Consider the following 17,385-nt stretch of genomic DNA (forward strand, 5'->3'; position numbering starts at 1 on the left):
GTTCTTATTTTCTAGATAGACATCAAATACAAGTTGCTAAAATAATGCTTTTTCTTCAAAATATCATTTATCAACAGTGCTACTTTCGGGTTTTCCTAGGCAAAGAATTATCAGTATTTTTATGTGTCTGTTTTTATTTTTTTTGTTTTTAACTATTATGTGCCATTTTGGATAATTATTAACTCATCATTTTTATCATTTATTGGCTTTGTCAGTTAATGTAGAAATAATACCTATATTACTCAGTTCATTTCTTTTATTAGTTTTATTTACTATAAAGGATAAAGAGGAAAATAAAGTTTTCCTCATGAGTTTTAAGTTTACAAGCCACATTGTTTTTAGGTGTCTTCATAGGGACATATAATAAAAATGAATTACTTATATAAATCCGGACATCATATTTAAACTGGAATCCAAGAAGTGGTATAGAAATGTAAGCATATTTGAAGTATTTTTCAGGTTTTTTTATTATTTGGCTATAAATAGCTCTTTAATTCTTTTAGCAGATTTGTGAAAGTGAATGTGTATATAAATATATGGTGTGTACTAAAATACCTCTTAAGTATTTCTAGAGTCAACAGTAGAAGAAAAAATTTTTTTAAATCTATGCTGCATGCTTTAAAAAAGAAAGAGGAACAATCACACATACTATCCTTTTGTAAGATTTAGAAAGCTATATTACAAGAAGAAACTATTATACTGTTCTAGGTATTGATAATGGCTGTGTGAATAAAAGTATATGTAATACATACAATTTATAATGGAATCCAACAGGAACAGATTATACCATTCTCTCGGCCCGGTGACAAGAGTGGCACGAAATGGCTATCGAAGTCACATGAAGGCCAGCAGGTACAATTCCCCTGCATTAAGGGGTCACAGAACTCCCTTATGGTGTTGGTGATTGGCTTACATGGGTGTGGTCTGACATTATTTCTCTTCTTTCTCAACTAATTGATTTAAAAACTAAACAAATTACCCAGAAAAACTTTCTTTCCAAGATCTAATGTGAAGATAAATTTCAACTATTCTTTCTGATCCACAGAGCTAATTGCCAAAACTTGCATCTTAATGTTACATATTTTTAAATGCTTCCAAGTTGGTAGCCTTTAAACTGCACAGGTCTTTCTAATGCTGATAGTTTTTGAATGAACAATATAAAAATCTGCTTATTTATTCATAAGTTGTAATCAAAGCATTTACTTTGCTAATAAATGTACATTTGATTTGTCTTTTTAAAAAGTTTTTCAGATAAACTACAGGTCCTGAATGTAGACAAGTCTGTTTCATAAAATAATCATTTGTATATTTAAATTCATATTCGTTCAGTTGTTCATCTAGTTAAACCAGGTCTCTTTTGGACTGTTATTAGCTGTGGAGGCAGATAAGGGTGGTGTATTGATTGGGAACGTGGGGTTTAGTGGTGATGAGTAATCAATTCATAATACAACAAAATACCAAACTTCAGAAGCAAACTTTACATCAGTTTGATGGTGTCTAATCTCCCTGCATATACCTCCCTGAATATAAATAGCTCTAACATGAAATTGCTACTGGTTTATAGGTTCGTAAGTCACTTTGAAGACACCTAAATAATCCCAAAGGAATAAACTGGCAAACTTTAGTTTTCATTGCTCTTATGGGAATTCTGCAGCTCATGTCAAGTCACCAGTGACATTTTTATCAGCATGTATGTTTAATTGGCTCATATAGAAATCATTAATTATTGTATTAAACATTGGACCTTAAATCAATTAGGGAAAGATATTAAAGTGTTGGTTATTTTGTGATTTTTTTTTAAAGGTACATGAAAAGGAAATCTTGGGGTTTGAGTTTTTTCCTTTCGTGGAGAGCTGTTAGACCATAATCACTTACCATTGACACCATTTAAATGTTATTAAAATGTATTGCAGAAAGCTAGTTTTTAAAATATATTATTACTGACTTTATTACTTCTTTCTGCTATTTTAGAATTAAGCATGAGTTTTCTTTTTTTCTTTTTGAGCTTCTCTTTTTATTTTCAGTTTTATTATACTTAAATGCTTTTAACAAATAGAATCCTCATTTTTCCTACCAGGACTTAAAGTTTCTATGGGGAAAATAAGGTTACAAGAGTGATGCAGTGTGGCATGTTAAGAAGAAAATAAATCTTAAATTTGTAATTTAATATTTACTAAAGTGAATTACTGCATTCTTTCTAAATTATACTTGTTCAAATATGTAATTAAGTGTGTTTTTTAACCATCTGCTGACTTTAATAACTTTCTAATCAACTTTTTGTGACAGCTTATAAATTTCAAGATTAATAAACCTTTAAAATTGTCAGTGTCGCCTCAGCTCTGAATAAAGTAACAAAGTTTTGAAATTAAAATTAAGAATAATTACATTTTTTTAAGTACCTAATTGATGACTATTTTAGACAAAAGCTCTTATGTGTTCTTTTCTTCATCATTATAGTTCTGCAGAATCAGAAGATTTGGCAGTACATTTATATCCAGGAGCTGTTACTATTCAAGGTGTTCTCAGGAGAAAAACTTTGTTAAAAGAAGGCAAAAAGCCTACAGTAAGATTTCATCATATTGTATTTTAATACACCTCTAAAAATATACAAATGTATATAAGACTCTGTAAAGTGCTAGAACAATTAAAATAAAGCCTGATTATAGTAGACTTGAAATAATATTAAATAAGGTCCTCCCCGCTTATCCTTGGGTCATCCATTCCAAGACCCTCAGGGGATTACTGAAACCTCAGATAGTACCAAACCACATTACCATCATTTGGAACATGTTTCTGTTCATATCTTCCATCCACAAATATAATACCTCTACTGTCTTAACTAAGCACTTAACTCCACACAGTAGCCATAATTTTTGCAGTTTGAGATGCAATAGCAAAACTAGCATGAATTTCTTTTTCCTTCTTCATAATTTCACACATAGAAAATTTGTTCTTACCATGGATATTAGCAACCTTAGCGTCTAATTTTTCTTTCCTTAAGCCAAGAACTTTTCTTTTCACTTAAGGAAGCAGTAGGGAGTGGGCCACAAGGGTAGCACATAGAGTGTGGAGATGCTGGACAAAGAAAGGGATGATTGTGTCCACAGAAGGACAGATTAGAACTATATTACTGAGAACAACACGTGATTTTAAAATCTATGAATTGTTTATTTCTCATACTTTCCAAAAATTTTTTTACACTATCATTGCCTGTGGGTAACTGAAACCACAGATAAGAGGGAAAGTATTGTACACATTTGCTTTACCATATTTTCTTAACATAAAGTGTTATTATATGTGCCATATAGATTTCTGTTAAATCATGTGTTAAGGGTGCTTAAATCCTGTACTTTTTTTTACCCCCATTATAGTTCTTATACAAAATTATTTCTTAGAGAACCCTGAAAGTATATCATGAAGAAGTAAGTATTTTAGTATTAAGTTTAGGTAAAGTAGAAAATAAAGAGTAACAACCCTAAAAACTGGAATTTGATTGTGCTTTATCATTTTATTTAAATGCCTGTACTACAGTTTTGTTTTCTACATAAAATAGAACCCAAATATAAAATGCTTTCCAAACCATAAGTATATTGGGGGGAAAAAAAGGAAGATTGGTGGAACTGAGCTCTTAATATGTATCAAAGAAGTTTATTCTTCCTGAACACCAGCATAGTAGTTTGACCACTAAGGAACAATTTTTTTCCCTTTCTCAAATTTGAAATATAAAACCTTTGATATATATTCACACTTAAAGCTTTTGAAGAAATGGGGACTTCATATAAGTAATCTTATTTTGCTGCTTATATCTCAGTAAGCCAAAGGCACATACAAATCAGGAATCTCTTAGAAAGGCTAATGAACACAGAATTGCATGTCAGTTGAAGCATTACCATACCTTTTGTGTGCTGAATGCTAGAAACAGAAGAGTAAACAAGGTGAGGCAAAGTGTCTTCCTCCTGGATTACATTCCAGTGAGGAGAAATAGAGAATAAGGCTTTAAAATAAGGTCATAGGATACAGAATGATGGGACGAGGAGGGATGCCACCGTGGCAAAACATTTGAGCTGAGATCTGAATGAGGTAGGTAAGTTAGCTGTGCGACTATCTAGAGTTCAGGAGACAAGAAGGCTTGTATAGTTTACGCATTGAAATTGGGGAAGGTGGAGGAGATCAGTTAAGAGGCAAAAGCTGGAGTTGTTTGATGATAAATTAAACGTGATGTATAAGAGAAAGCATGAAAACAAAGATAACTTGTAGGTTTGGGGACTGAGGTGGCTGGCTGTTGGGGACATTTATTGAAATGGGGGCAGGTCAGTCTTAGCCAAGTTCAGTTTGATATGCTTATTAAACATTCAAGTGCAGGGCCGGGCGCGGTGGCTCACGCCTGTAATCCCAGCACTTTGGGAGGCCGAGACGGGCGGATCATGAGGTCAGGAGATCCAGACCATCCTGGCTAACAGTGGTGAAACCCCGTCTCTACTAAAAAAATACAAAAAACTAGCCGAGCGAGGTGGCGGGCACCTGTAGTCCCAGCTACTCCAGAGGCTGAGGCAGGAGAATGGCGTGAACCCGGGAGGCGGAGCTTGCAGTGAGCTGAGATCCGGCCACTGCACTCCAGCCTGGGTGACAGAGGAAGACTCCGTCTCAAAAAAAAAAAAAAAAAACATTCAAGTGGAGATGTCATTGTGGCTCTTGAAACAGTGTGGATCATGAGGTCAGCAGAGAGGTGGCAGGGAGAGAGATTTGGGAGTCATTAGCATACAGATAGATAGTATTTGAAATATGGATCTGGATGATAGATTAAGAAGACAGTATAGCTAGAGAAGAAAACAAGGTTGGAGATGGGGCTCTGTAGCATTGAAGGTCTCCCACAAAGAAGAGTATAAAGGAAAATTAAGGAACTGTTATCCCAGAAGCCTAGCAGTTACAATACTTCAAAAATGAAAGAGTGGCCAGCTGGGTCAGATGCTGCTAAGAGGCTGGCTATCATGAGGACGGAGGCTTTGCGAAAATTGCAATCATCAGTGACCTTGATGACCCAAAAGCCAAATGAAGTGAGTTGAGTAGAAAATGGGCAAAACAGAAGTAGAGGCAAGATTTAGAGACTCCCTTGCAAGAATTTACACTGTGAAAAGGAGCAGAGAAATTGGTTGGTGTCTGGGGTGTAAGGAGATGTAAGGAGATGGGTCAAAGGAGGGGTTTTAAAGGGATTTTAAGGTTCATTTGTATAAGGATGGTAGAGGGGGAGAGATTGAGAAGCAGTGGAGTTAATTGCAAAAGCAAACTTCTTAGAGATAGTTGGAATCTAGGGCATAAAAAGAGAGTTGAGTTTGTCTTTAGATAGAATCAGGGTTAACTATTTTATTGTAGCTGGAAGAAAGACTGAGTATGTGGATCCACAAACAGGTAGTTAGATGGAAATGACAGGAGTATTTGAGATTAAGATTTCAGAAGTGATACAACTCAACTCTGAGGTTAGTCCTTTGGTTGAAGTGAAGTGGACTTGATCACTGGCACTTAGAATGTAAAGAAACTAAGAAACCAGGAGCATTTTAATAGTATATTCATGTGTTTGTCCTATCCAGGTAGCATCTTGGACAAAATATTGGGCAGCTTTGTGTGGGACACAGCTTTTTTACTATGCTGCCAAATCTCTAAAGGCTACAGAACGAAAACATGTAAGTATTTGTTCTCTACATTTTTACCATGGTTTCACAGACTGTTCATGGTTATAAAGAAAGCAGTCCTAATGGGATACAAAGGTTTTTTGGGTTTGCTCTTGTTTTTTCCTATCTTCTAGTCCAAAAGTTTTTACATTTATTTCTCTTTTGAATACCATTTTTCTACTGCAGATGTCAAAACTGCACATTAAGCTTATCTATCTTGTCACCAAAGCTTTCTCAGATCTGGGTTTCCTGTTCAATATTGTTCAAAACTAATGCCTTGGAGTTTCCTTTCCTAACCAGCAAAATGTGGAAATGTGGGGCCAACATCTAAAGTTCTTTCCACCTCAATCTCTGGTTTAGTGATTCTTCCCAACAATGAAGAGGAATGATCAGTTACAACAGTTACTTCAGGCCGGGCGCTGTGGCTCAAGCCTGTAATCCCAGCACTTTGGGAGGCCGAGACAGGCGGATCACGAGGTCAGGAGATCGAGACCATCCTGGCCTACATGGTGAAACCCCGTCTCTACTAAAAAATACAAAAAACCAGCCGGACGAGGTGGTGGGCGCCTGTAGTCCCAGCTACTCGGGAGGCTGAGGCAGGAGAATGGCGTAAACCCAGGAGGCGGAGCTTGCAGTGAGCTGAGATCCGGCCACTGCACTCCAGCCCTGGCGACAGAGCGAGACTCCGTCTCAAAAAAAAAAGAAAAAAACAACAACAGTTACTTCAGTCACTTTCTTGTGCTTCATATTACTTAAAAGAAGCCTTTTTTTCACCCTGTAGAATTTTCCTATAAATCTCTTTTGCATGCTGTTTGTTTTTACATAGAATCTTTGAAAGGAAGAATGATTTTCTATGTTGCATTAATAAAATTTGAGAGGAATTTTACTTCTAAGTCACATATTTTGGGGGAGAAAAATTAAGTGGTTTATCCTACTGAGGAAAGGTAAGCCAGTGAATAAAAATTTAAGTCCTTTTTCTACTTAAAACTTAACCAAATAATACTGTGTAATTCAGAGTAATCCAGAGAAACTCTTCTTTATTCTCACAGTTTTAGCCCTTTAATCAAACCAGAGGTATAGAAAAGAACATTTTTGGTTTAAATGAATGTGGAAAGTACCATAAGATAGCATTGCCTTTCTTTATCAACCATACCCACCATCAGCCACTCTCCTGACCATCATGACTCATTGTCTTGCTTTTCTTCAGAGTGTTAGCATATATGTTTCCCTAATTAATTCATGGTTTCATTTTTTAACTGTACCTCAGTGGGATAATATATATTCTTAAGTACTAGTTTTTTGCTCACTATTATTATATAATTGTTTAGATAGCTCTTGCATTGAGATAAAGGACTTGAGTGAATGATCATGGAGATTTCTACTGTGAATATTTTTTGTATTCTGGTCAAATTGACAATAATGCCTATATACCCTACAACATTTACACAGATTAGTTTTGCGGAAACAATTTGTAGAGTTAGTTCTCAAAGGGAGAAAAAAGTTGGATTCATTCAGTTCAATTAAATCCTTTATCTTCAGATGTAGAAAGTAACTTTTCACATAGCCACACTGAGATCTTGCTGGCTAGATTTCACTTAGCTGACTATTATAGAAAAGTCATTATTCAAAATAAAGTGGTTTTTTGGGTTTTTGTTTTTTCTTAGTTTCAATTAGAAAAAGTCCAAATTAAAGAAGTTAAAACTGAATTCGTCATCTAATGGATATGTTAAATATTGTTTTATGCTTTGCATTGTTGCTTATGCATAAAAAGTTACTATTATGTTGTAGTTTGGGTTTTTAATTATGTGAGGTTTCTGATAGGTAATGTATGCAAAATGTTTGGAAATTAAAGCATAGTGGGTTGGGAGAAAATCTTATTGAGTACCAAGGAAATTGACTGCATTTCTCATCTTTTCTAATTAAATTAAAATATAATTAAAGAATAAATTTGAGGAACAGGATAGAGTGTATAGAGACAGGTCTAGATCTATAGTATTAATTTTGAGATAGAAAAGATACGGCACAGAACTAAATGGAAGAAAAAAAATTTAATTGTTTTCAAATAAAGTTAAAATACAAATAGATTGGAGGAAAATATCTTCTATATGTAAGCAACAGGTAAAGGATTAAAATCACTATTTAAACATGACACCACCTATATTGTATTTTTGCCAAAATAATTTAACCTGAATCTTATGAGGAAATAATCAAATCGAAATTGTGGGACATTCTATGAGACAGCTGGCCTAGATTCTTAAAAAGACCAAAACTTGGCAGGTGGAGTAAGGGCAGGGGGACAGGAGGACTGTTCTAGATTAAAGGAGACTTGACAACTAAATGCAATGTATGTTTTAGTTGAATCCTGGAGTTATATTGGGGAAAAAATTTAAAAAGCTATACAGGTTATTATTGGAACAATTTAAGAAAATGTAATATGGACTTTATATGGTTGTCTGTTCAGTTTCTTAGAAATAATAATTACGTTGTGATTGTATAGGAATATATTCTTGTTATTAAAAGACACATTGAAATATTTAGGGTTCAATGTTATGATATCTGCAGTTTGCATTTGAATGTTCAGAGAGATCAAACAAATACAAAAATGTAGATTAAGGATATATGGCTAATCGTGGCATTCTCAACTTCTATACAGTTTGAATTTTTTCAAAATAAAAAGCTGGAGGAAAAAAAAAATCATAGATTAAAATATACCTGTTCATGTATGTATAGAAACCCAGAAGTGGGACATATGGAAGTCCGTATACCTTATTTTAGTATTCTGTAAAGTATATATTTTTTTTGCCTATGAAGAACGGAGTTTGTGTGGGTAGGGTGATCAACTTCACTAACTATTTAAAAATGCAAATTAAGAGAGACACTTTCTTGCCATTAGACAAAAATTTAAAGGATTGATGATATAGCATTGGTCATGATATGGGGAAACAGACTGTCATCCATGGCTGGTAGAAATCTAAATTGGTATTGTTTTTGTGGTGGCCAATCCTAGTCAGTATTTAGCTTGATAATAACCAGAAATTCCTCATCTGAGAATCTGTCCTACAGAAATGTTTGAACAAGTGCACAAAGATTATCTGTAGAAGAACATTTCTATAATATTTATGACAACAGAAATCTGGAAATATCCAAAATACTTATCAATAAGGAAATGGTTACTGATAGGTGAAAAACACAAGTCAGAGAGTAAATGTATCCCCCATTAATATGTAAAAACCAGCAGCAACAATGACACAAGCCTCTGATGTAATAAATGCATAGAATAAGGTCTGGAGGTTGTCACCTCAAGTGACGATTATGTCTAGGGAATGTGATGGAATTCAGCTGGTGGTCAAGGGGCATTTGCACTCTAGTTTCATCCCTGTTTCTGAAGCAGTTTATGTTGCTTGAGTTATTTTTTATTTTTTGAAAAAAGGAATTGAGGTAGAAGTTTTTAGGCTTAGGAAAAGAATATTAGAAGATCATACTATTCATGTTGAAGTACATTATGAGCTGTCAAATCAACAGTCCTGTGGTAGGGCCAATTTCATTCTTCACAGTACTAAAACTTACTGATTTCTTTAGCTTTCATACTTCAATTTCATGTTGTTATAAATGTGCCATGTTCATTCTTTTTCCCATTTCCTTTAATCGTGAAGCATATCATACATACAAAAGATAGGTAGTGTACATGTACATTTTAAAGCATAATAAATAAAATGAACACCTGTATACTCTCCACCCAGTGTGAGAAACAGAACGTTACTAGAACTATCACAGCCTTCCCGGAGGCATCCACTTCTTTCCTGTCAACCATATCCACAGCCTGTCACTGTCCTGAATTTCTTGTTAATTGTCACCTTATTTTTTAGTGTTTTACCATGTACGCCTCCTTATACAATGCACTGCTTCATTTTTAAACAGTACCTGAATGGCTTCACATACATGCTCTTAAGCACTAGCTTAAGCCAACCTGTTCTTCTTTTATAACTGCCCTTTCTCAGGATTAAAAAAAAAAGAAGTTGTAGCTAAAATAATAGTAATAACAAAAGAATAGTTAACTACAAAAGTAATAGACATGCTAAGAATACCCCTCTTTTTTGAAAAATGCAAGGAAGAATATTGTCATTAAGAATTACCTGGTTGCAGTGAGCTGAGATCACACCACTGCACCACAGCCTGGGCAACAGAGTGAAACTGTCTCAAAAAAAAAAAAAAAAAAAGAACTCTCTGATTTGTTACATCATCAGATTTAAGATAACATAGCTACTAAAATGCAAATGTCCTTCCTATAAGGAGTAGTACAGTAATTCAGAAAAAAACAACAGATTAATATATCATATTCACAAACATATGCTCTCTGGGAATGGAGAATAGGTCAGTTAGGTTTTGATGAAGAGTTGAAACTAGGAAGGTCTGGAAAGTAGGAGATTATCTGAAGAAGGCTTGCCTAGGATGAAATTTAGCAGTGAAAGGACCCAGGCTGACCAAGACCCAGCATGAAGTCACAAATCTCATCTTTCATTAAGAGAAACTGAAAATACACTCCCGAACACTGAAGTTTTGCTTAGAATAAGCCATAAATTTTCTGTTTCCACTAATTATCTTTTTTTCTCTCAGTTCAAATCAACATCCAATAAGAACGTATCTGTGGTAGGATGGATGGTGATGATGGCTGATGACCCTGAACATCCTGATCTCTTCCTGCTGACTGACTCTGAGAAAGGTGAATTGTTAGAATAACTGGGGCTTATGATACTGCATATATATATGTGTTTGTGTATATGTATGTATGTATGTGTGTGTATATATGTCATATGTATAATGTTTTATGCATACATGAAGAACTTGATGAGCCAAAACCTAGTTTCACTGGAATACTCAAGAGGGAAAGTGTTTGTGTAGTTTTATCTATTGGGAAATACTTTTGTCCCATTATGTATTTTAATAGTATTTTTGGAGCTTATTTTCTTTGCTACATGGGCATATACTTGAAAATTAAAAAGCCCAGCTAATCCCTAGAGACCTAACTAGGAAAGGAGGGAGGGAATTTGAGAATATATACCCCCACTGTTACTTCAAATTTTTAGATACTTGCCATATAGTCCATACTCCTTCCTTCATCAGTACCTTGAAATGGATTATTATTATTAAGTTCTGAAAGTGGCAGAGTTAAATATTTATTCTATCACTTTTAATTATTCAGAACCAATATTGTGCAGTCTTATCCACACAGATCTAGAGATGCCACACAATTATTGTATTGATTTAGATGTATTTTATTCTAAAGAATATTTAAAAACAAAATTACTTATTTTAATCCATAAGCAACAAAATGGTGACTTTCTGAATATATTTGGCTCAGATTACTTTCCAAGTTAATTATAATATTTTACATACAGTATATAAAGAGACACTTAGGAATAAAATAACTGGCTATTGACCATTGGAGTTTATAAAGTAGATATGAGAAATTGGAGGATGGGCTATGTAGAATCACATCATACATCCTTACTCTACCTGTGACTGTAGTGGATACCTCAAGGCTCATCAGAAAATATCCTCAAGTGGTTGCTTTTCTTCCATCATAACTGCTAGCAGTTGACAAGTACCAGAAAGAATACATTATGTTACCTTTTATTGACTTCACAACTATATTTTGACCTCCGTTCAGGTGCTATTTTGTATCAACAGATATCCCACTTTTGTGATGTTTCAGTGTTTTAAGTACACAAGTAAGCAATATATTGGAGGCAGGAAAAAATAATAATACCAAAATGTCTTGTTTTTAGATTAAGTAGATTGATTTACAGAATAAATACACCCTGCTCAACATTTTTTTCCCATAAGTTGTTGGGGTATAGGTGGTATTTGATTACATGAATAAGTTCTTTAGTGGTGATTTGTGAGATTTTGGTGCACCCATCACCCGAGCAGCATATACTGCACTCTGTTTGTAGTCTTTTATCGTTTGTCCCCCTTCCCACTTTTCCCCCCAAGTCCCCAAAGTTCATTGTATCATTCTTATGCTTTTGCATCCTCATAACTTAGCTCCCACATATCAGTGAGAACATACGATGTGATGTTTGGTTTTCCATTCCTCAGTTACTTCACTTAGAATAATAGTCTTCAGTCTCATCCAGGTCACTGGAAATGCTGTTAATTCATTGCTGTTTATGGCTGCGTAGTATTCTGTCACATACATATACCACAGTTTCTTTATCCATTTGTCAATTGATGGACATTTGGGTTGCTTCCACGATTTTGCAATTGTGAATTGTGCTGCTATAAACATGAGCATGCACGTATCTTTTTCATATAATGACTTCTTTTCCTCAGGGTAGATACTCAGTAGTGAGATTGCTAAATCAAATGGTAGTTCTCCTTTTAGTTCCTTGAGGAATCTCCACACTGTATTCCATAGTGGCTGTACTAGTTTACATTCCCACCAGCAGTGTAGAAGTGTTGCGTGTTTTACCGCATCCATGCCAACATCTACTGTTTTTTGATTTTTTTGATTACGGCCATTCTTGCAGGAGTAAGGTGGTATTGCATTGTGGTTTTGATTTGCATTTCCCTGATCATTAGTGATGTTGAGCATTTTTTCATTTGTTTGTTGGCCATTTGTATATCTTCTTTTGAGAATTGTCTATTCATGTCCTTAGTCCACTTCTCGGTGGGATTGGTTTTTTCTTACTGATTTGTTTGAGTTCATTGTAGATTCTGGATATTAGTCCTTTGTCAGATGTATAGATTGTGAAGATTTTCTCCCACTCTGTGGGTTGTCTGTTTACTCTGCTGACTGTTCCTTTTTCTATGCAAAAGCTCTTTAGTTTAAGTAGGTCCCAACTATTTATCTTTGTTTCTATTGCATTTGTTTTTGGGTTCTTGGTCATGAAATCCTTGCCTAAGCCAGTGTCTAGAAGGGTTTCTCCAATGTTGTCATCTAGAATTTTTATAGTTTCAGGTCTTAGATTTAAGTCCTCAATTCATCTTGAGTTGATTTTTGTATAAGGTGAGAGATAAGGATCCAGTTTCATTCTCCTACATGCGGCTAGCCAGTTATCCCAGCACCATTAGTTAAAAAGGGTGTCCTTTCCCCACTTTTATGTTTTTGTTTGCTTTGTTGAAGATTAGTTGGCTGTAAGTATTTGGGTTTACTTCTGAGTTCTCTATTCTATTCCATTGGTCTATGTGCCTAGTTTCATACCAGTACCATGCTGTTTGGGTGACTATGGACTTATAGTATAGTTTGAAATCAGGTAGTGTGATGCCTCCAGATTTGTTCTTTTTGCTTCGTCTTGCTTCAACTGTGGTGGGCTCTCTTTTGGTTGTATATGATTTTTAGAATTGTTTTTTCTAATTCTGTGAAGAATGATAGTGGTATTTTGATGGCTATTGCATTGAATTTGTAGATTGCTTTTGGCAGTATGGTCATTTTCACAATATTGATTCTACCCATCCATGAGCATGGGATGTGTTTCCATTTGTTTGTGTCATCAGTGATTTTTTTCAACAGTGTTTTGTAGTTTCCTCGTAGAGATCTTTCGACTCCTTTGTTAGGTATATTCCTAAGTGGTTTTTTTGTTTTGTTTTGTAGCTATTATAAAAAGCTTTGAGTTCTTGATTTGATTCTCTGTTTGGTTGCTGTTGGTGTATAAAAGCCTACTCAAAATTTTGAATTCAAAACCCCAGCCTCCTTCCCACGTCAAAGGCATAATTAATGAAATTAAATTTTAAGATGAGAGCATTTTCATTGGATTTAGTTAACAGATTCTTTGTTTTCTTCCGTTTTTCTTAGCTTGCCTAATAGAACTACTTCAGGTAGCCAAAATTTTATGAGGTCTATCTATACTAATGGTTTTTTGCAGGGGAGGAGTGAGTATGTAAATTGTAGCTATGACCAGATTAATTGTAGATATGCCTTCTTTTCACATTGACCTAATGTCTGTGTCTGAGTTCAGCAAGTGTAACAATGTTACTTGACTAATTAAACATTTGGTGAAGAAACAACTACTTCGGAAAGTGAAAAAGTTATTTGAGTGTTAGAGTCTCAAGGAAAAGCTGAATAATGCTTAAATATAGTTAAGTTATTGAGCCATTGAATGCAGTTATTAAGGAAAGAATAGAATTCAGCAAAAATTGTGAAATAAAAAGAACTTAGGTCAGTGAAAAAAAGGAAATAAAGCTTAATTTAGAGCAGCCTATAGTACATGGATCCTTTCTTTTCTCAACTTATTGCTTCCTCACCTTAATACATGTAACCATTTAAAATATCCTCATTATATGTCAGGCTTGAATTAAAGTCAATATAGGAACTACTAAATACACACAGCTCAAATGAATTTCTAATTTCTTAAAAGAGAAAAAGTTGCCTCATAGACTTTCCCTAAGTGCTCTCAGCAGAACTGGAAATCTGTAATAATCTTGACAAATGTCTTGTAACTAAAGACTAAAAGCATAGTCTATCAATGTTATATGACTAATCCTTAATTATACTAAATAGCTAGTGTTTAAGTGTTAAACATGTTGAAGCATTTTGGCATGTTAAAACTTAACATCTACTAATATTTAGGCCGGGTGTGGGTGTGAGGACTCATGCCTGTAAATCCCAGCACTTTGGGAGGCCAAGGCAGGCAGATCACTTGAAGTCAAGAATTCAAGACCAGCGGCCAGGCACGGTGGCTCAAGCCTGTAATCCCAGCACTTTGGGAGGCCGAGACGGGCAGATCACAAGGTCAGGAGATCAAGACCATCCTGGCTAACACCGTGAAACACCGTCTCTACTAAAAATACAAAAAATTAGCCAGGCGTGGTGGCGGCGCCTGTAGTCCCAGCTACTCGGGAGGCTGAGGCAGGAGAATGGTGTAAACCCGGGAGGCGGAGCTTGCAGTGAGCCAAGATCCGACCACTGCACTCCAGCCTGGGTGACAGAGCGAGACTCCGTCTCAAAAAAAAAAAAAAGAATTCAAGACCAGCCTGGCCAACATGGTGAAACTCCATCTCTACTAAAAATACAGAAAACTTCGCTAGGCATTGTGGTGCACACCTGTAATCCCAGCTTCTTGGGAGGCTGAGGCACAAGAATCTCTTAAAACTGGGAGGCAGAGGTTGCAGTGAGCTGAGATCACGCCACTGTACTCCAGCCTGGGTGACAGAGCGAGACTCCATCACAAAAAAAAAAAAAAAAAAGTCTAATATTTAGATATCTAAGTAGTAAGTAAGTATTCAGAACCAATATTCTGCAGTCTTATCCACACAGATTTGAGATGCCACACAGTTATTTTATTTAGGTGTATTTTATTCTAAAGAGCATTTAAGGAGACAAAATTATGTCTTCTAATTCATAAGCAGCAAAAGTGACTTTCTGAAAATATGATAGCATGTAAATGTGTTGCATCAAGAATTCTTTATTGTATTGGAAATACGATAAAAATAGGAGATACAATAAAATGGAGGTGTTAAGTGAATAGAATTCTAAAACTGAAAACTCTAGTCATGTTTAATTTGTTCATTAATATCTGGCATAATTATTATGTGTCATTGTCCTTACATTTTTATTATTTCCCCCTTGTTTTGGATAATTTTAGGAAATTCGTACAAGTTTCAAGCTGGCAATAGAATGAATGCAATGCTATGGTTTAAGCATTTGAGTGCAGCCTGCCAAAGTAACAAACAACAGGTAAGCATTTCTCCTTAATTCTCAGAATAGTCCATAATTTGGGAATATATGTAAAAGAGTTCCAAGAGAAGTAAACAAACTAGTTCTGAGTTAACTAGGAGAATGGTGGTGGTTTTATTCTTGTTGACTACAGTTAATAAGACATGAAGGTCTGCATTTTAGTGAGGAGCTAGACAATAATCATCAAACAAGTAACAAAATATCAAACAGTCAGAACTATATGAAGAAAACAAAATAGAAGTATGTGATGCAGAGCAATGGGAGTACAAACATAAAAATCTCCCTGAGGAGATGGTACTGACATGAACCACAAGAAGGAATGAGCTATAAGAAGAGGAGAGCAGAGAACTGTTTAAGGGAAGAGCAAGTGCAGGGAGCCTGAAACTGGAACAAGCTTAAGGTGTGTTCAAAGCAGAGAAAGGTAGCCAGTATGGTAGTCAAGAGTATAGTTCTCTAAAGGATAAAAATTAGATGGCATATTAAATTAATAAAAATTATTCAAATTCATCTTTATTTGATCTGTTGACAAATTGATGTGGGTTTCTGTGGTGGTAGTGAAACCAAAAACCATTTGGATTTTATTTGCTTTTATTTTACTGAAACAAAAATGGTCTAATTGAAAGGCTTTCAGCTGCAGAAGAGCAGGAATCCATTGTGTTGTTTTCCCCAAACCTTGTTGCACAGTTAAAGTTGAACCACAGATTGGTAGAGCAGACATAAAAAACATAGCCGCATTTACAGAAATTTATGTAGACTTGTGGAACCAGTTGTTTGTTAAATATATTTGAAAATCATTGACTTAGCATATTGGTAATGCAGAAGTACGTAGTTAGCTTTATCAGTAGGTAATATTGAATATGATGCACTATATCAGCTTAGAAAGCTTACAGAAGTATTTTTCACCCTGTCATATCAAGATGTAAGTTATTACCCTTTCTTGATCGTTTAAACTAAGGCTCCACCATACAAAATGACCTACACGGGTCACACAAATAAAAAATGGTGGATTCAAACTTTCTTCATCCTTTAAGTCCATTCTTTTTGTTTGTTTTTTGACTTTTGGGTTCAGAGGGTACTTGTGCAAGTTTGTTACATGGGTATACTGCGTGTCACTGAGATTTGGTGTATAAATGATCCCATCACCCAGGTAGCGAGCAGGGTACCCACTGGTTTTTCAACCATCACCCCTCTCCCACCCTCCCCACTCTGGTAATGCTCAGCATCGATTGTTCCCATCTTTGTGTCTAGGTGTATTCAGTGTTTAGCTCCCACTTATGAGTGAGAACATGCAGTATTTGGTTTTCTGTTCCTGCATTATTTCACTTAGTGGCCTCCAACTGCATTCATGTTGCTGCCAAGGACATGATTTCACTGTTATTTAAAAATCACTGTGTAGTATTCCATAGCATATATGTACCACATTTTCTTTATCCAGTCCACTGTTGATGGGCACCTAAGTTGATTCCATGTCTTTACTATATAGTGTATACTGCTGGGATGAACATATGTGTGTCTTTTTGGTAGAACAATTTATTTTCCTTTGAGTATATACTCAGTAATGGAATTGCTGGGTTGAATGGTAGTTGTTTTAAGATCTTTGAGAAATCTCCAAGCTGCTTTCCATGGTGGCTGAACTTCCATTCCTACCAAGTGTATAAGCATTCCCTTTTCTCTGCAACCTTGCCAACATCTGTTATTTTTTGACTTAGCCATTCTGAGTGGTGTGAGATGGTATCTCATTGCAGTTTTAATTTGCATATCTCTGGCAATTAGTGATATTGGGCATTTTTCAAATGCTTGTTGGCCATATGTATTTATTCTCTTGAGAAGTGTCTGTTCATGTCCTTTGCCCACTTTTTAATGGAGTTGTCTTTTGCCTGTAAATTTGTTTAAGTTCCTTATAGATTCTAGATATTAGACCTTTTTCAGATACATAGTTTGAAAATATTTTCTCCCCTTCTCTAGGAATGTTGGTTTATTCTGCTGATAGTTTCTTTTGCTGTGCAGAAGCTCGCTAATTAGGTCCTGTTTGTCAGGGTTTGT

The 17,385-nt window shown here is 35.3% G+C and overlaps 1 protein-coding gene across 3 annotated transcripts in view; it reads left to right on the top strand.

Moving 5' to 3' along the window:
- The window catches only part of RALGPS2 (Ral GEF with PH domain and SH3 binding motif 2), a 239,763-nt gene that overhangs the window by 213,542 nt on the left and 8,836 nt on the right, over positions 1 to 17,385 (top strand). For 2 of the 3 annotated variants that reach the window (XM_030935727.1, XM_030935726.1), the window contains exons 15-19: positions 775 to 852; positions 2,458 to 2,563; positions 5,586 to 5,678; positions 10,281 to 10,386; positions 15,251 to 15,342. In XM_030935727.1, coding sequence (XP_030791587.1) covers positions 775 to 852; positions 2,458 to 2,563; positions 5,586 to 5,678; positions 10,281 to 10,386; positions 15,251 to 15,342 — 475 coding nt within the window. The remainder of the gene's footprint in view (positions 1 to 774; positions 853 to 2,457; positions 2,564 to 5,585; positions 5,679 to 10,280; positions 10,387 to 15,250; positions 15,343 to 17,385) is intronic. The other variant, XM_030935728.1, reaches the window with a different exon arrangement.

Source organism: Rhinopithecus roxellana, chromosome 8 (assembly GCF_007565055.1).
Source record: "Rhinopithecus roxellana isolate Shanxi Qingling chromosome 8, ASM756505v1, whole genome shotgun sequence".
NCBI lineage: Eukaryota > Metazoa > Chordata > Mammalia > Primates > Cercopithecidae > Rhinopithecus > Rhinopithecus roxellana.